Source organism: Nasonia vitripennis (genome assembly GCF_009193385.2).
Source record: "Nasonia vitripennis strain AsymCx chromosome 1 unlocalized genomic scaffold, Nvit_psr_1.1 chr1_random0003, whole genome shotgun sequence".
Classification (NCBI taxonomy): domain Eukaryota; kingdom Metazoa; phylum Arthropoda; class Insecta; order Hymenoptera; family Pteromalidae; genus Nasonia; species Nasonia vitripennis.
The window spans coordinates 2,458,940-2,482,727 of record NW_022279589.1 but is presented as its reverse complement, the minus strand read 5'-3'; the positions used below and the strand labels follow the sequence as shown (position 1 = coordinate 2,482,727).

At 29.9% G+C, this 23,788-nt stretch overlaps 1 protein-coding gene across 10 annotated transcripts in view; it reads left to right on the top strand.

Annotated features, from left to right (window-relative positions):
• The window catches only part of LOC100678131 (carcinine transporter), a 440,470-nt gene that overhangs the window by 279,000 nt on the left and 137,682 nt on the right, over positions 1 to 23,788 (top strand). For all 10 annotated transcript variants that reach the window (XM_031931018.2, XM_032601269.1, XM_032601268.1 and 7 more), the window contains one exon: positions 2,858 to 3,039. In XM_031931018.2, coding sequence (XP_031786878.1) covers positions 2,858 to 3,039 — 182 coding nt within the window. The remainder of the gene's footprint in view (positions 1 to 2,857; positions 3,040 to 23,788) is intronic.

The window sequence follows — 23,788 nt, the reverse complement described above, 5'->3', positions numbered from 1 at the left end:
AAGTAAAAGTGTCCGATGGCAAAGCAAGCTTTCATTACATTTCTCCCTACCCGCCAAAAAAATCCTAAAAGACGTCAAATAAAATATTCAATTGAGTATACGGAAACGTTTTCTTTATTTTTTCGAACTCATACCCTGATTTTTATAAAGAAAAAAAAACAAATATAGTTTTTTTAAAATATAAAATAAGTGTTACAACCACTTGGGTCATAAATAAATATCATATCTTTTCTTTCTTATTACAAAATATTAATTAGAAGTCAAGATATGATAAAAAAAAAACGATTTTCGGGGGTAAAATTTAAATGTGGTTTTTACCCCTTTGAAGCAGATGTCGCACTAAAAATACGTGTCCCTTATTTTTTTGAGTACTACAATATATTAAAAACTTATAAAAACTAGGAAATCTAAGTGCGCTTTGGACACTCCTTATCATGTCACCAATTATATATCTTTACAGAAAAAATTCAAATTTTGCTGCCTGCTGAGAACTAACGTCTGAAGTGTTTGTAGATTATGTAGTAAAATTCGCATTTCTGATTTGCGCTTCTAAGTTTTTGTACTAGGTCACCACTCATCAATTAAATGCTTCACAACAATGCCCATCACTTTTTTAAAAGAGGATCAACGAAGTTAGGTTGGAGAGGGGGAGGGGGAGGGTTCCTTGTCAGTGAAGTCACACATAAGACATGTGTCTTGCGTGATCCCGCTGAAAACCGCAATACTTACACGCCTGTGATTTTACTCTGTTCATCGCGAAAAGGTAGCTCCTAAAATATCCGTGACCAAAGAGGAACTGGGTAAGGTAGAAATTAACCTCCCCATAACTCCTGTCTACTAACGGTCCTACTTCTTTAATAAAGGTCCTCGCTTTCAGGAGTTCACCTTGCTTTTGGAAATTCCGTCTGATTTCTTGCGAGCCTCGTAGATCCACTCGCATTCAGTAGCAAGGAAATCAACGGGGATCACCCCCGCGATTACCATCGATTACCGCGATACTTCGGCCGCAACTCTCTGGTAGAGCACGATATTCTAAGAGCTCCCTACATTGTACCGCCAGTATCTTTTTCTTATGCTTATTTATACTTGTAGCGTCAACCCAGTCCTGCTCTGTATAACAGGATAGAATTCATGGTCATCATAAGTAACTACCTGGCGGTTGATCTCGGCCCGCAGATATTCGTCATGAGTTCGCTAAGTTGCAGTATCCTAATCGTGGCTTTTTTACAGACGTGATCTAGATGTTTACCGTAGTTTAGTTTCATGTCTAGGGTTATCCCTAGATACTTTGTCGATGGTTCCGTCGTTATAATCTCACTGGATACCTTTATTGGTATTATGCTAGGTATCCGTTTTTCTATCAAGAGAACAATTTGGGTCTTATAATCGCTAATGTTAGCCTGTGTTCTGACATCCACTATAGTACTCTACTCATAATCGCGTTTAATTTTGCTTGCGCGGCGGACATGGTCTGTATCCAACAACCAATACGCCTGCTGGCGTTTTGAGTTTCAGAAGTCCGTTGTACAGGATACTTCAAAAGTCCAGCCCTAAAGTCGAACCCTGTGCTATTCCTGCACTTATAGATCTTTTTCTGCGCTCTTGTTTCGTGTCGTACTCGATAACCCGATCCCTCAGGTAATATTCTATAAGATGCATAATATACCTCGGTATACCGAATGATTTTAAAGTATCAAGTATGTCAGCCCATCTTTTCGAGTCTAACGCGTTTTTCATGTCTTGCGGTACCAGAACTACGATGTCTCTAGTTGTGTGTCTAGCCTCTTCCTTACCACGCCTGTTACCTCTCAAATCACCCCTATGGTTGACTGCTCCTTTCTGAGGCTGTGCTGTTTATCGGAGAAGTTTCCCGCTTCGCATACCTTACTGAGTATACGGGGTTAGATTATAATTATTGTTATTATGATGTAAGCGGGCTTGTTGAGGTGGCCTGAAAAGGCCGAGCGAAGGGAGGCGCGTGCGCTGGTTCGTGGCGCCACGCATCCGTTGGTGTCTGCAGAGTTCGCCCTTTGGAGAGCGTGGTGGGGAAGGGCCCGATCTCGGACAGGATGAGCAGGCGGCGAAACGGCAGGCAGGCAGGCAAAGAGGCCTGCTGAAGCTCCTTGTCCTTGGCTTCTTCGTTGCCTAGAGAGCGGACACTGCTCCTACCTCTCTAGGTCGACTCTTGGATCGAGTCTGGACGAGAGAGGGCCGCCTGACCCGGTGTAGGCTACACCACCCAGTTCGTAAGAGGGGAGAGAGGGGGAAGACTCCGAGAAGTCCTTTTGTTTTGAGTTATTATGGGGCCAATCCCAAATAGGGATCGGTCCACTCAAAAATGACTAAGAGGCGCGGAGCACTGTAGTCGGAGGTCGTAAGATCGACCGCCGCCGTAGTCATGGGCACGAGGTATTTTCTTTAAAACAAAAATCGGATTTATTGCGTTAGAGTATACTGTGCAAGTAGCCTAGGCTCCGTGCTGCCACTTAGACGTGGTCCGATGCGGGGGAAGAGATGCTTCGGCCTAGATCCGGACCACTTATATGCTCTCAGAAACGCCACTTCGCTTTGAGGAGTACAGCAGCCGCCTAGTGGCCGCGCGCGATACTAGTGGTGCGGTCGGCGCGCTGTGGTGCATGCAGCGCTGTAAGGCGGGTTGCGGGTATCCAGGGGCTTGTGCGAGAGAACCTGCGGGTGGGTTATAACACTTATTATTATTATCATTATTATTATTATTATTATTATTATTATTATTATTATTAGTACTATTATTATTATTTTTATTTTTATAAATATTATCATCATCATTTTCATTATAAACTTTGTTATTATTTTCTTATTTACTTGTATTTTTTAGATGCCGTACTGTCGACGTTAATTTTATTTTTATTATCGAAATCAGCCATCTCAGCATCATTCTTAATCATATATCCTTTTGCTGGAGAATTATATCCAACACAATTAAGAGGCATTGCAATCGGTTTTTCAGCGTATATCAGCGGATTAGGATTAATTATTATACCATTCGTTACATACTTGGTAAGTCTACATGTCTAGTTCTGATGTATTTGCCTTTACTTATGAAAAGAGAACACGCTCTGCGGTTCAAGAATTTCGCTCAAACCTAGTGAATGTTTTTTGCTTCCTATGTAGGAAGCATTGTAATAGTAATTTTTTAAGTTTGTGTTTAAACATGTAGGAAGCGTGTTTTGATGCATTTTTAGTGAAAATAGAGGTTTTGGAAAATTTCCGTACGGATGTGTGTGTGTGTGTGTTCGTTCGTATACACCTGAATCTTAGCTTCTACTAATTGGATTTTAACCCACCAAATCTCATTTTCTTTGTTTTTACTAGTACATTGATAAAAGTAAATTTCTTCATATTTACCTCTTCAAGAATAAAATTGCCTATCTTTTTACCGCGAATATTTTATACTAGCAGGGTTAACTCACTCCTAATGTCGCTCAGTTGATTAGGTATACATATTTATAGAAGAAAATTTAAAAGTAATAAGACTAAAAATAACTACAAATAATTAAAAGGTTACGCTATTAAAAATTTCAATGAATTTTCAATAACAAAAATGGATGCCATGTTCAATTTCGATTTCGATGAATCAGAAATTATGGAGAATGATTTAGGTAGCATGTGTGAAATATGTGAATTCTGTAATGCTAAACATTTTAAATTTGAAATATTAAGTTTTCTAATTATTGCAATAGAGGAAACGTTGTATTATCTGACAATATAAACGTTAAGGATACGTGAATAAAAGAATTAGTTTCTGGAAATACTGACAAAAGTAAACACTTTTGCTTCCTCCTAGAGGAAGCTTTGTAATAGTAAAATTTTGAGTTTCGTCAAAACTTTTAGAAAATACTTTTTGGTGTGTTAGAGGTTCAAATCAAGTGTTTTTAGAAAATGTCCGTATGGATGTGTGTGTATGTGTGCGGATGTGTGTGGATGTATACCGTAATATTTCTGGAATTACTCAGTCAATATCAATAAAATTTGACATGCATATATATTTTTGGATTCTAAATTCGGGAAAAACAGTTATTTTTCATTTTCTCAACTATTTTTTTTTGTCGCCATTTTTTGATTTTTGAAAAACACTATTTTGTGTTTTTTTAATCATTCCATTGTTACAAACTATTCAGCTATAATGCATTTGAGAGAGAATAAAAATTACCTACTTTTGGTCCTCGGTATCGACCGCTTTGTTCAACAGATAACATGAAAAAGATGATTTTTAAAAAAAATTCATATCTCTGAAACTAAACATCACAACTTCGCGAAAAAAATTATGTAGATGGATCACGTATCAAAATGTATTCCATCAGAATTTTAAGTGATTTTACTACTTATTTTTTAAGTAATAAATCGAAAACTGAAAAAAATCAGTTTGTTTGTGCCTTGAATACGGACGTGAAAAGGACTAATTGCACTTGAGATTTTAGGAAAAAGTAGATATTTTATGTGTTTTAGCTAAGTCCATTGCACAGCTTTCAAACCCCTATGGTTCGTAAGATATCAAGGTTTTAATTTTTTTTTTTTGAAAATTTTTTGATTCCTTATATCTCTAAAACAATGTGGTCAAATACTTAAAAATTTTATTTGGTAATTTACCATGAAAAAAGCTTCCTGCTGCTAAAATTTTAAACGATTTCGTCAAGCGTTTTTCAAATAAAGAGCTAAAATGTAAAAATCGTTTTCTCGAAAATTGCGCGAGCGACCTATCTAATGAATAGTCTGTTGTTGTGATGGTTAGGTTGGTTAGGAACACGTATAAAAACGCGTAAATTTCTGTAAAAAAAACTGACGGTATTGTTCGTATTCTATAATAAAAAACAGAGGGGTCAAATTTTTGGACAATGAACCATCCATAACTTATATATATATATATATATATATATATATATAATTATCAAAAACCGCCTCATACATTAGCAGGCAGATATACTGTATATTAAAACAATATTTTATTTATAGAACCTATAAATTTAGTTAGAGGAAGCTACGTGCCAATAAATTGGCAGCTGATTTTAAATAATATTAGATAATATAATAATACACTTGCCTTCGCAAGTTTTAGAGCTAGATTTGCCGCTCTTTTCGGAAAAGGCCCTCCACTTATTCAAATAAGTAGTCAAATTTTCCACAATATTTATACCTTACATTCAGGCGAAAACGAAGCCAGAAGATATGGGCAACTATACATCATTGGTAATGAAATTGCCTCGCAATTACGATTACAAACTAATATGTCATGTTCTTTAATGCTATAAAAGGAATAAGATGATTTTTTTCGACAAGTAAACATGTACGCTAAATCATACAAAATGATGCACAAAGTCGTCATGGAAGAACAAAATCGTTTGAAAAACAACAACGTTGAGTTTAATAGTAAAGAAATTTTAATGTTTTCAACAATCCTAATCGTGATAAACGTAGATATAACGCAGCTAAATGCGATGAAGTAACGGTAATATTTGTAACAGAACTTTTTAGATTCAATGACAATAATTCGAAAGTATGGTAAACCAGAGCTTTTTATTACTATGACATGTAAACCATGGATATAATTTTGGGCATTAAAATTTTTGGGCCTTAATAATTTCGGGTTATTTAAATATTCCTGTATGCTGTAAAGCCATTCATATCTTTTCTCAATAACTGACATATTTATATCTATTAGTATAATTCTTATCTTATTTGAATTTTTTGAAGTCCTATAAACTGTGTAACAACATAGACTTAAGGGTAACAATTTAAGACCCGTCTCAACGATAGCCGAAGCGAACAGCGCCCCTCCATTAAAACCGTCGACAGTCACAACAAGTTTGTAGCACAAAAAGTTCAAATGAAAAACTATATAAAAGACCAAAGCTAATATGACATACAAAGCAAAATAAAAATATAAAATCTACAAATATTATCCTATAAAATACTTGTACGCATGCGTGGACTGGTATTGTAATATATGAATATTATCGTACAAATGTTACATGTGAGAGTCGATGGTTTTGTTCTTCGTGAGGTGTTAAGTTCACGATTGCTGCGAAAATATCGGGGCGATGAAATGAGTACAATAGATTATCGGTAAATGCGTTCGTTTATTAATCGTAATTCACAATGTATGGTATAGTTTTTTTAGATATACAGGGTGGGCCATTTTAATTAAATCAGTCTAATAACTCCTAAATTAAGCCATGAACAGAAAAATTGTTCAGATGAAAGTTATCCAGGAACAAGGAGGACATCTTTTTGTGCAATTAGTTTTGACCTTGAATTCACATTTCAAGGTCATTTGAAGGTCAAATTTTTTTAAAAATAGGAACCCCTACTTTTGATAGCAGATCCGGAAAGAACAGGAAATTTTATGTCCGAAACGGTATTTAAAAATTTTTTTCATGACCTTCACAAGGTCATTTCAAGGTCAAATGTTAAGAAATACTGTAATTGCTATTTAATCGCATTTTCTGATAGAATAATCGTAGTTAATGTACTTTTATAATGAATATACAAACCCAATGTGACAATGACCATGAAAATATTTACCTTGAAAATAAAATAATTTCCTAATTTCAGCGCTACCCAGGAACAACGACGTGGACGTATTAGGATTATGATCCTTTGGGGTGCTTTTTTAACGTGAGTCCCCTTGCCTCTCACTGGGGTGCTTGTTTACTGTGAGTCCCCTTGCCTCTCACTAGGATGCTTGTTTAACATTCGTTAACCAATTTTTAGTGGTCAAAAGTAAATTTTGAAGTAAACATGATAATTTTAAATATCTGAGTTCTTAATGGGAGTGGGAAATGGAACGTTAAAAATCAATGTTGTCAATTCATTCACGGTCAAAGCATAGTCAAGTAAAAGTTTAACGTTTCAAAAGCGTAAAAAACGGTTCAACAATAAAGGTAGGATGTTAAAAAATACATTATTTAAGATAAAATATTAAACAGCATTTTTCTTTTGTAATATTAAAAAAAAATTTTAATAATTGTATTTGCCAAAGTGCATCTCTTCCAGTTTAGATGTTTTTTTTTTAAGTTGAATTTCTTTAATCTAATATGAATTATAACGATTGTTCTCACGCTGTCTTCATTTTAAATCACAATGTCTTAACGTAAGAAAATAAGAAGTTACAAATTTGATTTAAAAATTATACAGTTTGAAAATTCCTCCTTTTTTTGTTGTCACTTTCTTATTTTGGTTTAGTTTCAATTTCAATAAAGAGTGAATGTAAATAAAATAGTTTTTCTTATTATAAACAAAATTTTCAACATGGGCGATTATCAATCCAATGAAATTGTTGATATGATAATGATCTTAGGCGAAACCCAAAACAATGCCAGAGCAGTGGTGCAACTCTACGCTGAACGCTTTCCTCTAAGCAGGCGTCCTACTCACGACACATTACTGAGATTACTTCGAAGAGCTCGTGATGGACATCTTCGTCGTCAACGCAGACACCACGAATACAACGAAAATGATCCTAATGTTATAGCCGCCTTAGCAGCTGTTCATCTCAATCCACAAATTAGTAGTCGACAAATTGAAAGAGAAATCGGTATACCACGAAGAACAGCATTGAGAATTCTCAATAATCTCCACTATCACGATTACCACATAAGATTAGTTCATGAGCTGAGACCACGTCATTTTTTAATGCGTATTAACTTTTGCCAGTGGGCTTTAGGAGTTTTACAAAATGATCCAGATTTTTTCAGATTGGTTATGTTTTCTGACGAGGCTATATTTCGCTGTGATGGTCAAAAAATAGGCACAATAGTCACTACTGGTCACCTGTAAATTCCCACTGGTAGAGGGCTATTGACCATCAAAACCGATGGAGTTTAATGGTATGGTGTGGGATCATTAATGGTTACCTGATTGGGCCATATTTTTTCGGTCAAAATGTTAACCAGAATAGCTATTTGGCATTGCTCAGAGATCGACTACCAGAGCTTTTAGAGGATGTTGACATTCGGACGTTTCGGGCGTAAAATTTCCTGTTCTTTCCCAATCTGCTATCAAAAATAGGGGTTCCTATTTTAAAAAAAAATTTAACCTTCAAATGACCTTGAAATTTGAGTTCAAGGTCAAAACTAATTGCACAAAAAGATGTCCCCCTTGATCCTGGACAACTTTCATCTGAACAATTTTTCTGTTCATGGCTTAATTTAGGAGTGATTAGACTGGTTTGATTAAAATGGCCCACCCTGTATAGTGAGTGTAAGTGCAAAAAGTTCGTTCAAAAAAGTATGAATTGTAATATAAGGTTTTATAAGAAATTTAGGCTAGAAGTAGTGTATAATATAAAACATTCAATATATATATATAGTGAATTTGAGAGCAAAAAGTTCGTTTAGAAAAGTATGAAGTGTAATATAATGTTTTTTAAGAAATTTAGGCTAGGCGTAGTGGAGCGTATAGTATATTCAGTATATATAGTGAGTGTAAGCGCAGAAAGTTCGATAAAAAAAGTATGAATTGTGATATAAATTTTTTAAGCAATTTAGGCTAGGCGGAGTGTAGAATATAATATAAGTATGAAGTGTAATATAAGGTTTTTTAAGAAATTTAGGCTAGGCGTAGTGTAGAATATAATATAAGTATGAAGTGTAATATGAGGTTTTCTAAGAAATTTAGGATAGGTGTAGTGTAGTATATAGTATATTAAATATAATAGTGAGTTTGAACGCGAAAAGTTCGTTTAGAAAAGTATGAAGTGTAATATGAGGTTTTCTAAGAAATTTAGGCTAGGCGTAGTGTAGAATATAGTATATTCAATATATATTGTGAGTTTGAGCGCAAAAAGTTCGGTTAGAAAAATATGAACTATAATATCAGGTTTTTTAAGAAATTTAGGCTAGGCGTAGTCTAGAATATAGTATATTCAATATATATTGTGAGTTTGAGCGCAAAAAGTTCGTATAAAAAATTATGGACTGTAATATGAGATTTTTTAAGAAATTTAGGTTCGCTGTAGTGTAGAATATAGTATATTCAAGATATATTGTGAGTTTGAGCGCAAAAAGTTCGGTTAGAAAAATATGAACTATAATATCAGGTTTTTTAAGAAATTTAGGCTAGGCGTAGTCTAGAATATAGTATATTCAATATAATAGTGAATTTGAGCGCAAAAAGTTCATTTAAAAAAGTATCAATTGTATATGAGTTTTTTTAAGACATTTAGGCTAGGCGTAGTGTAGAATATAATATAAGTATGAAGTGTAATATGAGGTTTTCTAAGAAATTTAGGATAGGTGTAATGTAGTATATATAATATTAAATATAATAGTGAGTTTGAGCGCGAAAAGTTCGTTTAAAAAAGTATCAATTGTATATGAGTTTTTTTAAGAAATTTAGGCTAGGCGTAGTGGAGCATATAGTATATTCAGTATATATAGTGAGTGTAACTGCAAAAAGTTCGTTTAGAAAAGTATGAAGTGTAATATGAGGTTTTCTAAGAAATTTAGGATAGGTGTAGTGTAGAATATAGACTATTAAATATAATAGTGAGTTTGAGCGCAAAAAGTTCGTTTAGAAAAGTATGAATTGTAATATAAAGTTTTTTAAGCAATTTAGGCTAGGTATAGTGTAGAATATAGTATATTCAATATAATAGTGAATATTAGCGCAAAAAGTTCTTTTAGAAAAGTATGAAGTGTAATATGAGGTTTTTTATGAAATTTATGCTAGGTAGAGTGTAGAATATAATATATTCAATATATATATAGTGAGTTTGACCGCGAAAGTTGGTTGAAAAATGTATGAAATATAATATAAGGTTTTTTAAGAAATTTAGGCTAGGAGTAGTGGAGCGTATAGTATATTCAATATATATAGTGAGTTTGAGCGCCAAAAGTTCGTTTAAAAAAGTATGAATTGTAATATGAGGTTTTTTAAGAAATTTAGGCTAGGCGGAGTGTAGAATATAATATAAGTATGAAGTGTAATATAAGGTTTTTTAAGAAATTTAGGCTAAGTGTAGTGTAGAATATAGTATATTCAATATAATAGTGAGTGTAACTGCAAAAAGTTCGTTTAGAAAAGTATGAAGTGTAATATAAGGTTTTTTAAGAAATTTAGGCTAGGAGTAGTGGAGCGTATAGTATATTCAGTATATATAGTGAGTCTAAGTGCAAAAAGTTCGTTCAAAAAAGTATGAATTGTATATCAGGTTTTTTAAGAAATCTAGGCTAGGCGTAGTGGAGCGTATAGTATATTCAGTATATATAGTGAGTGTAAGTGCAAAAAGTTCGATCAAAAAAGTATGAACTATAATATCAGGTTTTTTAAGAAATTTAGGCTAGGCGTAGTGTAGAATATAATATAAGTATGAAGTGTAATATGAGCTTTTCTAAGAAATTTAGGATAGGTGTGATGTAGTATATATAATATTAAATATAATAGTGAGTTTGAGCGCGAAAAGTTCGTTTAAAAAAGTATGAACTATAATGTCAGGTTTTTTAAGAAATTTAGGCTAGGCGTAGTGTAGAATATAGTATATTCAATATATATTGTGAGTTTGAGCGCAAAAAGTTCGTTTAAAAAAGGATGAACTATAATATCAGGTTTTTTAAGAAATCTAGGCTAGGCGTAGTGTAGAATATAGTATATTCAATATATATTGTGAGTTTGAATGCGAAAAGTTCGTTTAGAAAAGTATGAAGTGTAATATGAGGTTTTCTAAGAAATTTAGGATAGGTGTAGTGTAGAATATAGACTATTAAATATAATAGAGAGTTTGAGCGCAAAAAGTTCTTTTAAAAAAGGATGAACTATAATATCAGGGTTTTTAAGAAATTTAGGCTAGGCGTTGTGTAGAATATAGTATATTCAATATATATTGTGAGTTTGAACGCGAAAAGTTCCTTTAAAAAAGTATGAAGTGTAGTATAAAGTTTTTTAAGCAATTTAGGCTAGGCGTAGTGTAGAATATAGTATATTCAATATATATTGTGAGTTTGAATGCGAAAAGTTCGTTTAGAAAAGTATGAAGTGTAATATGAGGTTTTCTAAGAAATTTAGGATAGGTGTAGTGTAGAATATAGACTATTAAATATAATAGTGAGTTTGAGCGCAAAAAGTTCGTTTAAAAAAGGATGAACTATAATATCAGGTTTTTTAAGAAATTTAGGCTAGGCGTAGTGTAGAATATAGTATATTCAATATATATTGTGAGTTTGAGCGCAAAAAGTTCGTATAAAAAATTGTGGACTGTAATATGAGATTTTTTAAGAAATTTAGGCTCGCTGTAGTGTAGAATATAGTATATTAAATATAATAGTGAATTTAAGCGCAAAAAGTTCGTTTAAAAAAGTATGAAGTGAAATATAAAGTTTTTTAAGCAATTTAGGCTAGGCGTAGTCTAGAATATAGTATATTCAATATAATAGTGAATTTGAGCGCAAAAAGTTCGTTTAAAAAAGTATGAAGTGAAATATAAAATTTTAAGCAATTTAGGCTAGGCGTGGTGTAGAATATAGTATATTCAATATATATTGTGAGTTTGAACGCGAAAAGTTCGTTTAGAAAAGTATGAAGTGTAATATGAGGTTTTCAAAGAAATTTAGGATAGGTGTAGTGTAGTATATAGTATATTAAATATAATAGTGAGTTTGAACGCAAAAAGTTCGTTTCAAAAAGTATAGACTGTAATATGAGGTTTTTTAAGAAATTTAAGCTAGGTGTAGTGTAGAATATAGTATATTCAATATATATTGTGAGTTTGAATGCGAAAAGTTCGTTTAGAAAAGTATGAAGTGTAATATGAGGTTTTCTAAGAAATTTAGGATAGGTGTAGTGTAGAATATAGTATAATAAATATAATAGTGAGTTTGATCGCAAAAAGTTCGTTTAAAAAAGGATGAACTATAATATCAGGGTTTTCTAAGAAATTTAGGATAGGTGTAGTGTAGTATATAGTATATTAAATATAATAGTGAGTTTGAGCGCAAAAAGTTCGTTTAAAAAAGTATGAACTATCATATCAGGTTTTTTAATAAATCTAGGCTAGGCGTAGTGTAGAATATAGTATATTCAATATATATTGTGAGTTTGAGCGCAAAAAGTTCGTTTCAAAAAGTATAGACTGTAATATGAGGTTTTTTAAGAAATTTAAGCTAGGTGTAGTGTAGAATATAGTATATTCAATATAATAGTGAATTTGAGCGCAAAAAGTTCGTTTAAAAAAGTATGAAGTGTAATATGAGGTTTTCTAAGAAATTTAGGCTCGCTGTAGTGTAGAATATAGTATATTCAAGATAATAGTGAATTTAAGCGCAAAAAGTTCTTTTAAAAAAGTATTAACTATAATATCAGGTTTTTTAAGAAATCTAGGCTAGGCGTAGTGTAGAATATAGTATATTCAATATATATTGTGAGTTTGAGCGCAAAATGTTCGTTTCAAAAAGTATAGACTGTAATATGAGGTTTTTTAAGAAATTTAAGCTAGGTGTAGTGTAGAATATAGTATATTCAATATAATAGTGAATTTGAGCGCAAAAAGTTCGTTTAAAAAAGTATGAAGTGTAATATGAGGTTTTCTAAGAAATTTAGGCTAGGCGTAGTGTAGAATATAGTATATTCAATATATATTGTGAGTTTGAGCGCAAAAAGTTCGGTTAGAAAAATATGAACTATAATATCAGGTTTTTTAAGAAATTTATGCTAGGTAGAGTGTAGAATATAATATATTAAATATATATAGTGAGTTTGACCGCGAAAGTTGGTTGAAAAAAGTATGAAATATAATATAAGGTTTTTTAAGAAATTTAGGCTAGGCGTAGTGTAGAATATAGTATATAAAATATAATAATGAGTTTGAGCGCAAAAAGTTCGTTTAAAAAAGTATGAAGTGTAATATGAGGTTTTCTAAGAAATTTAGGATAGGTGTAGTGTAGAATATAGTATAATAAATATAATAGTGAGTTTGAGCGCAAAAACTTCGTTTAAAAAATGATGAACTATAATATCAGGGTTTTTAAGAAATTTAGGCTAGGCGTTGTGCAGAATATAGTATATTCAATATATATTGTGAGTTTGAACGCGAAAAGTTCGTTTAGAAAAGTATGAAGTGTAATATGAGGTTTTCTAAGAAATTTAGGATATGTGTAGTGTAGGATATAGTATATAAAATATAATAATGAGTTTGAGCGCAAAAAGTTCGTATAAAAAAGTATGAACTATAATATCAGGTTTTTTAAGAAATTTAGGCTAGGCGTAGTGTAGAATATAGTATATAAAATATAATAATGAGTTTGAGCGCAAAAAGTTCGTTTAAAAAAGTATGAATTGTAATATGAGGTTTCTTAAGAAATTTAGGCTAGGCGCAGTGTAGAATATAGTATATAAAATATAATAATGAGTTTGAGCGTAAAATGTTCGTTTAAAAAAGTATGAACTATAATATCAGGTTTTTTAAGAAATTTAGGCTAGGCGTAGTGTAGAATATAGTATATAAAATATAATAATGAGTTTGAGCGCCAAAAGTTGGTTAAAAAAAGTATGAAATATAAAATAAGGTTTTTTAAGAAATTTAGGCTAGGCGTAGTGTAGAATATAATATAAGTATGAAGTGTAATATAAGGTTTTTTAAAAAATTTAGGCTAGGTGTAGTGTAGAATATAGTATACTCAATATAATAGTGAATTTGAGCGCAAAAAGTTGGTTAAAAAAAGTATGAAATATAATATAAGGTTTTTTAAGAAATTTAGGCTAGGCGTAGTGTAGAATATAATATAAGTATGAAGTGTAATATAAGGTTTTTTAAGAAATTTAGGCTAGGCGTAGTGGAGCATATAGTATATTCAGTATATATAGTGAGTGTAACTGCAAAAAGTTCGTTTAGAAAAGTATGAATTGTAATATAAAGTTTTTTAAGCAATTTAGGCTAGGTATAGTGTAGAATATAGTATATTCAATATAATAGTGAATATTAGCGCAAAAAGTTCTTTTAGAAAAGTATGAAGTGTAATATGAGGTTTTTTATGAAATTTATGCTAGGTAGAGTGTAGAATATAATATATTCAATATATATATAGTGAGTTTGACCGCGAAAGTTCTTTTAAAAAAGTATGAACTATAATATCAGGCTTTTTAAGAAATTTAGGCTAGGAGTAGTGTAGAATATAGTATATTCAATATATATTGTGAGTTTGAGCGCAAAATGTTCGTTTCAAAAAGTATAGACTGTAATATGAGGTTTTTTAAGAAATTTAAGCTAGGTGTAGTGTAGAATATAGTATATTCAATATAATAGTGAATTTGAGCGCAAAAAGTTCGTTTAAAAAAGTATGAAGTGTAATATGAGGTTTTCTAAGAAATTTAGGCTAGGCGTAGTGTAGAATATAGTATATAAAATATAATAATGAGTTTGAGCGCAAAAAGTTCGTATAAAAAAGTATGAACTATAATATCAGGTTTTTTAAAAAATTTAGGCTAGGTGTAGTGTAGAATATAGTATACTCAATATAATAGTGAATTTGAGCGCAAAAAGTTGGTTAAAAAAAGTATGAAATATAATATAAGGTTTTTTAAGAAATTTAGGCTAGGCGTAGTGTAGAATATAATATAAGTATGAAGTGTAATATAAGGTTTTTTAAGAAATTTAGGCTAGGCGTAGTGGAGCATATAGTATATTCAGTATATATAGTGAGTGTAACTGCAAAAAGTTCGTTTAGAAAAGTATGAATTGTAATATAAAGTTTTTTAAGCAATTTAGGCTAGGTATAGTGTAGAATATAGTATATTCAATATAATAGTGAATATTAGCGCAAAAAGTTCTTTTAGAAAAGTATGAAGTGTAATATGAGGTTTTTTATGAAATTTATGCTAGGTAGAGTGTAGAATATAATATATTCAATATATATATAGTGAGTTTGACCGCGAAAGTTGGTTGAAAAATGTATGAAATATAATATAAGGTTTTTTAAGAAATTTAGGCTAGGAGTAGTGGAGCGTATAGTATATTAAGTATATATAGTGAGTGTAAGTGCAAAAAGTTCGTTTAGAAAAGTGTGTATTGTAATATAAAGTTTTTTAAGCAATTTAGGCTAGGCGTAGTGTAGAATATAATATAAGTATGAAGTGTAATATAAGGTTTTTTAAGAAAATTAGGCTAGGCGTAGTGGAGCATATAGTATATTCAGTATATATAGTGAGTGTAACTGCAAAAAGTTCGTTTAGAAAAGTATGAAGTGTAATATGAGGTTTTTTATGAAATTTAGGCTAGGCGTAGTGGAGCATATAGTATATTCAGTATATATAGTGAGTGTAAGTGCAAAAAGTTCGTTTAGAAAAGTATGAATTGTAATATAAAGTTCTTTAAGCAATTTAGGCTAGGCGTAGTGTAGAATATAATATAAGTATGAAGTGTAATATAAGGTTTTTTAAGAAATTTAGGCTAGGCGTAGTGTAGAAGATAGTATATAAAATATAATAATGAGTTTGAGCGCCAAAAGTTGGTTAAAAAAAGTATGAAATATAATATAAGGTTTTTTAAGAAATTTAGGCTAGGCGTAGTGTAGAATATAATATAAGTATGAAGTGTAATATAAGGTTTTTTAAGAAATTTAGGCTAGGCATAGTGGAGCATATAGTATATTCAGTATATATAGTGAGTGTAACTGCAAAAAGTTCGTTTAGAAAAGTATGAATTGTAATATAAAGTTTTTTAAGCAATTTAGGCTAGGCGTAGTGTAGAATATAATATAAGTATGAAGTGTAATATAAGGTTTTTTAAAAAATTTAGGCTAGGTGTAGTGTAGAATATAGTATATTTAATATATATATAGTGAGTTTGAGCGCAAAAAGTTCGTTCAAAAAAGTATATATTGTAATATAAAGTTTTTTAAGCAATTTAGGCTAGGCGTAGTGTAGAATATAATATAAGTATGAAGTGTAATATAAGGTTTTTTAAGAAATTTAGGCTAGGTGTAGTATATTCAATATAATAGTGAATATTAGCGCAAAAAGTTCGTTTAGAAAAGTATGAAGTGTAATATGAGGTTTTTTATGAAATTTATGCTAGGTAGAGTGTAGAATATAATATATTCAATATATATATAGTGAGTTTGACCGCGAAAGTTGGTTGAAAAATGTATGAAATATAATATAAGGTTTTTTAAGAAATTTAGGCTAGGAGTAGTGGAGCGTATAGTATATTCAGTATATATAGTGAGTGTAAGTGCAAAAAGTTCGTTTAGAAAAGTGTGTATTGTAATATAAAGTTTTTTAAGCAATTTAGGCTAGGCGTAGTGTAGAATATAATATAAGTATGAAGTGTAATATAAGGTTTTTTAAGAAATTTAGGCTAGGCGTAGTGGAGCATATAGTATATTCAGTATATATAGTGAGTGTAACTGCAAAAAGTTCGTTTAGAAAAGTATGAAGTGTAATATGAGGTTTTTTATGAAATTTATGCTAGGTAGAGTGTAGAATATAATATATTCAATATATATATAGTGAGTTTGACCGCGAAAGTTGGTTGAAAAATGTATGAAATATAATATAAGGTTTTTTAAGAAATTTAGGCTAGGAGTAGTGGAGCGTATAGTATATTCAGTATATATAGTGAGTGTAAGTGCAAAAAGTTCGTTTAGAAAAGTATGTATTGTAATATAAAGTTTTTTAAGCAATTTAGGCTAGGCGTAGTGTAGAATATAATATAAGTATGAAGTGTAATATAAGGTTTTTTAAGAAATTTAGGCTAGGCGTAGTGTAGAATATAGTATATAAAATATAATAATGAGTTTGAGCGCCAAAAGTTGGTTAAAAAAAGTATGAAATATAATATAAGGTTTTTTAAGAAATTTAGGCTAGGCGTAGTGTAGAATATAATATAAGTATGAAGTGTAATATGAGGTTTTTTAAGAAATTTAGGCTAGGCGTAGTCTAGAATATAGTATATTCAATATAATAGTGAATTTGAGCGCAAAAAGTTCGTTTAAAAAAGTATGAATTGTATATGAGTTTTTTTAAGAAATTTAGGCTAGGCGTAGTGGAGCATATAGTATATTCAGTATATATAGTGAGTGTAAGTGCAAAAAGTTCGTTTAGAAAAGTATGAATTGTAATATAAAGTTTTTTAAGCAATTTAGGCTAGGCGTAGTGTAGAATATAATATAAGTATGAAGTGTAATATAAGGTTTTTTAAAAAATTTAGGCTAGGTGTAGTGTAGAATATAGTATATTCAATATATATATAGTGAGTTTGAGCGCAAAAAGTTCGTATAAAAAATTGTGGACTGTAATATGAGATTTTTTAAGAAATTTAGGCTCGCTGTAGTGTAGAATATAGTATATTCAATATATAATAGTGAATTTGAGCGCAAAAAGTTCGTTTAAAAAAGTATGAAGTGTATATGAGTTTTTTTAAGAAATTTAGGCTAGGCGTAGTGGAGCATATAGTATATTCAGTATATATAGTGAGTGTAAGTGCAAAAAGTTCGTTTAGAAAAGTATGAATTGTAATATAAAGTTTTTTAAGCAATTTAGGCTAGGCGTAGTGTAGAATATAATATAAGTATGAAGTGTAATATAAGGTTTTTTAAAAAATTTAGGCTAGGTGTAGTGTAGAATATAGTATATTCAATATATATATAGTGAGTTTGAGCGCAAAAAGTTCGTTCAAAAAAGTATGAATTGTAATATAAAGTTTTTTAAGCAATTTAGGCTAGGCGTAGTGTAGAATATAATATAAGTATGAAGTGTAATATAAGGTTTTTTAAGAAATTTAGGCTAGGTGTAGTATATTCAATATAATAGTGAATTTGAGCGCAAAAAGTTCGGTTAGAAAAGTATGAATTGTAATATAAAGTTTTTTAAGCAATTTAGGCTAGGTATAGTGTAGAATATAGTATATTCAATATAATAGTGAATATTAGCGCAAAAAGTTCGTTTAGAAAAGTATGAAGTGTAATATGAGGTTTTTTATGAAATTTATGCTAGGTAGAGTGTAGAATATAATATATTCAATATATATATAGTGAGTTTGACCGCGAAAGTTGGTTGAAAAATGTATGAAATATAATATAAGGTTTTTTAAGAAATTTAGGCTAGGAGTAGTGGAGCGTATATTATATTCAGTATATATAGTGAGTGTAAGTGCAAAAAGTTCGATCAAAAAAGTATGAACTATAATATCAGGTTTTTTAAGAAATTTAGGCTAGGCGTAGTGTAGAATATAGTATATTCAATATATATAGTGAGTGTAAGTGCAAAAAGTTCGTTTAGAAAAGTATGTATTGTAATATAAAGTTTTTTAAGCAATTTAGGCTAGGCGTAGTGTAGAATATAATATAAGTATGAAGTGTAATATAAGGTTTTTTAAGAAATTTAGGCTAGGCGTAGTGGAGCATATAGTATATTCAGTATATATAGTGAGTGTAACTGCAAAAAGTTCGTTTAGAAAAGTATGAATTGTAATATAAAGTTTTTTAAGCAATTTAGGCTAGGCGTAGTGTAGAATATAATATAAGTATGAAGTGTAATATAAGGTTTTTTAAAAAATTTAGGCTAGGTGTAGTGTAGAATATAGTATATTTAATATATATATAGTGAGTTTGAGCGCAAAAAGTTCGTTCAAAAAAGTATATATTGTAATATAAAGTTTTTAAGCAATTTAGGCTAGGCGTAGTGTAGAATATAATATAAGTATGAAGTGTAATATAAGGTTTTTTAAGAAATTTAGGCTAGGTGTAGTATATTCAATATAATAGTGAATTTGAGCGCAAAAAGTTCGGTTAGAAAAGTATGAATTGTAATATAAAGTTTTTTAAGCAATTTAGGCTAGGTATAGTGTAGAATATAGTATATTCAATATAATAGTGAATATTAGCGCAAAAAGTTTGTTTAGAAAAGTATGAAGTGTAATATGAGGTTTTTTATGAAATTTATGCTAGGTAGAGTGTAGAATATAATATATTCAATATATATATAGTGAGTTTGACCGCGAAAGTTGGTTGAATAATGTATGAAATATAATATAAGGTTTTTTAAGAAATTTAGGCTAGGAGTAGTGGAGCGTATAGTATATTCAGTATATATAGTGAGTGTAAGTGCAAAAAGTTCGATCAAAAAAGTATGAACTATAATATCAGGTTTTTTAAGAAATTTAGGCTAGGCGTAGTGTAGAATATAGTATATTCAATATATATATAGTGAGTTTGAGCGCAAAAAGTTCGTTCAAAAAAGTATATATTGTAATATAAAGTTTTTTAAGCAATTTAGGCTAGGCGTAGTGTAGAATATAATATAAGTATGAAGTGTAATATAAGGTTTTTTAAGAAATTTAGGCTAGGTGTAGTATATTCAATATAATAGTGAATTTGAGCGCAAAAAGTTCGGTTAGAAAAGTATGAATTGTAATATGAGGTTTTTTATGAAATTTATGCTAGGTAGAGTGTAGAATATAATATATTCAATATATATATAGTGAGTTTGACCGCGAAAGTTGGTTGAAAAATGTATGAAATATAATATAAGGTTTTTTAAGAAATTTAGGCTAGGAGTAGTGGAGCGTATAGTATATACAGTATATATAGTGAGTGTAAGTGCAAAAAGTTCGTTTAGAAAAGTGTGTATTGTAATATAAAGTTTTTTAAGCAATTTAGGCTAGGCGTAGTGTAGAATATAATATAAGTATGAAGTGTAATATAAGGTTTTTTAAGAAATTTAGGCTAGGCGTAGTGGAGCATATAGTATATTCAGTATATATAGTGAGTGTAACTGCAAAAAGTTCGTTTAGAAAAGTATGAATTGTAATATAAAGTTTTTTAAGCAATTTAGGCTAGGCGTAGTGTAGAATATAATATAAGTATGAAGTGTAATATAAGGTTTTTTAAGAAATTTAGGCTAGGTGTAGTGTAGAATATAGTATATTCAATATAATAGTGAATATTAGCGCAAAAAGTTCGTTTAGAAAAGTATGAAGTGTAATATGAGGTTTTTTATGAAATTTATGCTAGGTAGAGTGTAGAATATAATATATTCAATATATATATAGTGAGTTTGACCGCGAAAGTTGGTTGAAAAATGTATGAAATATAATATAAGGTTTTTTAAGAAATTTAGGCTAGGAGTAGTGGAGCGTATAGTATATTCAGTATATATAGTGAGTGTAAGTGCAAAAAGTTCGTTTAGAAAAGTATGTATTGTAATATAAAGTTTTTTAAGCAATTTAGGCTAGGCGTAGTGTAGAATATAATATAAGTATGAAGTGTAATATAAGGTTTTTTAAGAAATTTAGGCTAGGCGTAGTGGAGCATATAGTATATTCAGTATATATAGTGAGTGTAACTGCAAAAAGTTCGTTTAGAAAAGTATGAATTGTAATATAAAGTTTTTTAAGCAATTTAGGCTAGGCGTAGTGTAGAATATAATATAAGTATGAAGTGTAATATAAGGTTTTTTAAAAAATTTAGGCTAGGTGTAGTGTAGAATATAGTATATTTAATATATATATAGTGAGTTTGAGCGCAAAAAGTTCGTTCAAAAAAGTATATATTGTAATATAAAGTTTTTGAAGCAATTTAGGCTAGGCGTAGTGTAGAATATAATATAAGTATGAAGTGTAATATGAGGTTTTTTATGAAATTTATGCTAGGTAGAGTGTAGAATATAATATATTCAATATATATATAGTGAGTTTGACCGCGAAAGTTGGTTGAAAAATGTATGAAGTATAATATAAGGTTTTTTAAGAAATTTAGGCTAGGAGTAGTGGAGCGTATATTATATTCAGTATATATAGTGAGTGTAAGTGCAAAAAGTTCGATCAAAAAAGTATGAACTATAATATCAGGTTTTTTAAGAAATTTAGGCTAGGCGTAGTGTAGAATATAGTATATTCAATATATATAGTGAGTGTAAGTGCAAAAAGTTCGTTTAGAAAAGTATGTATTGTAATATAAAGTTTTTTAAGCAATTTAGGCTAGGCGTAGTGTAGAATATAATATAAGTATGAAGTGTAATATAAGGTTTTTTAAGAAATTTAGGCTAGGCGTAGTGGAGCATATAGTATATTCAGTATATATAGTGAGTGTAACTGCAAAAAGTTCGTTTAGAAAAGTATGAATTGTAATATAAAGTTTTTTAAGCAATTTAGGCTAGGCGTAGTGTAGAATATAATATAAGTATGAAGTGTAATATAAGGTTTTTTAAAAAATTTAGGCTAGGTGTAGTGTAGAATATAGTATATTTAATATATATATAGTGAATATTAGCGCAAAAAGTTCGTTTAGAAAAGTATGAAGTGTAATATGAGGTTTTTTATGAAATTTATGCTAGGTAGAGTGTAGAATATAATATATTCAATATATATATAGTGAGTTTGACCGCGAAAGTTGGTTGAAAAATGTATGAAATATAATATAAGGTTTTTTAAGAAATTTAGGCTAGGAGTAGTGGAGCGTATAGTATATTCAGTATATATAGTGAGTGTAAGTGCAAAAAGTTCGTTTAGAAAAGTATGTATTGTAATATAAAGTTTTTTAAGCAATTTAGGCTAGGCGTAGTGTAGAATATAATATAAGTATGAAGTGTAATATAAGGTTTTTTAAGAAATTTAGGCTAGGCGTAGTGGAGCATATAGTATATTCAGTATATATAGTGAGTGTAACTGCAAAAAGTTCGTTTAGAAAAGTATGAATTGTAATATAAAGTTTTTTAAGCAATTTAGGCTAGGCGTAGTGTAGAATATAATATAAGTATGAAGTGTAATATAAGGTTTTTTAAAAAATTTAGGCTAGGTGTAGTGTAGAATATAGTATATTTAATATATATATAGTGAGTTTGAGCGCAAAAAGTTCGTTCAAAAAAGTATATATTGTAATATAAAGTTTTTTAAGCAATTTAGGCTAGGCGTAGTGTAGAATATAATATAAGTATGAAGTGTAATATAAGGTTTTTTAAGAAATTTAGGCTAGGTGTAGTATATTCAATATAATAGTGAATTTGAGCGCAAAAAGTTCGGTTAGAAAAGTATGAATTGTAATATAAAGTTTTTTAAGCAATTTAGGCTAGGTGTAGTGTAGAATATAGTATATTCAATATAATAGTGAATATTAGCGCAAAAAGTTCGTTTAGAAAAGTATGAATTGTAATATGAGGTTTTTTATGAAATTTATGCTAGGTAGAGTGTAGAATATAATATATTCAATATATATATAGTGAGTTTGACCGCGAAAGTTGGTTGAAAAATGTATGAAATATAATATAAGGTTTTTTAAGAAATTTAGGCTAGGAGTAGTGGAGCGTATAGTATATTCAGTATATATAGTGAGTGTAAGTGCAAAAAGTTCGATCAAAAAAGTATGAACTATAATATCAGGTTTTTTAAGAAATTTAGGCTAGGCGTAGTGTAGAATATAGTATATTCAATATATATATAGTGAGTTTGAGCGCAAAAAGTTCGTTCAAAAAAGTATATATTGTAATATAAAGTTTTTTAAGCAATTTAGGCTAGGCGTAGTGTAGAATATAATATAAGTATGAAGTGTAATATAAGGTTTTTTAAGAAATTTAGGCTAGGTGTAGTATATTCAATATAATAGTGAATTTGAGCGCAAAAAGTTCGGTTAGAAAAGTATGAATTGTAATATGAGGTTTTTTATGAAATTTATGCTAGGTAGAGTGTAGAATATAATATATTCAATATATATATAGTGAGTTTGACCGCGAAAGTTGGTTGAAAAATGTATGAAATATAATATAAGGTTTTTTAAGAAATTTAGGCTAGGAGTAGTGGAGCGTATAGTATATTCAGTATATATAGTGAGTGTAAGTGCAAAAAGTTCGTTTAGAAAAGTGTGTATTGTAATATAAAGTTTTTTAAGCAATTTAGGCTAGGCGTAGTGTAGAATATAATATAAGTATGAAGTGTAATATAAGGTTTTTTAAGAAATTTAGGCTAGGCGTAGTGGAGCATATAGTATATTCAGTATATATAGTGAGTGTAACTGCAAAAAGTTCGTTTAGAAAAGTATGAAGTGTAATATGAGGTTTTTTATGAAATTTAGGCTAGGCGTAGTGGAGCATATAGTATATTCAGTATATATAGTGAGTTAAGTGCAAAAAGTTCGTTTAGAAAAGTATGAATTGTAATATAAAGTTCTTTAAGCAATTTAGGCTAGGCGTAGTGTAGAATATAATATAAGTATGAAGTGTAATATAAGGTTTTTTAAGAAATTTAGGCTAGGCGTAGTGTAGAAGATAGTATATAAAATATAATAATGAGTTTGAGCGCCAAAAGTTGGTTAAAAAAAGTATGAAATATAATATAAGGTTTTTTAAGAAATTTAGGCTAGGCGTAGTGTAGAATATAATATAAGTATGAAGTGTAATATAAGGTTTTTTAAGAAATTTAGGCTAGGCATAGTGGAGCATATAGTATATTCAGTATATATAGTGAGTGTAACTGCAAAAAGTTCGTTTAGAAAAGTATGAATTGTAATATAAAGTTTTTTAAGCAATTTAGGCTAGGCGTAGTGTAGAATATAATATAAGTATGAAGTGTAATATAAGGTTTTTTAAAAATTTAGGCTAGGTGTAGTGTAGAATATAGTATTTTAATATATATATAGTGAGTTTGAGCGCAAAAAGTTCGTTCAAAAAAGTATATATTGTAATATAAAGTTTTTTAAGCAATTTAGGCTAGGCGTAGTGTAGAATATAATATAAGTATGAAGTGTAATATAAGGTTTTTTAAGAAATTTAGGCTAGGTGTAGTATATTCAATATAATAGTGAATATTAGCGCAAAAAGTTCGTTTAGAAAA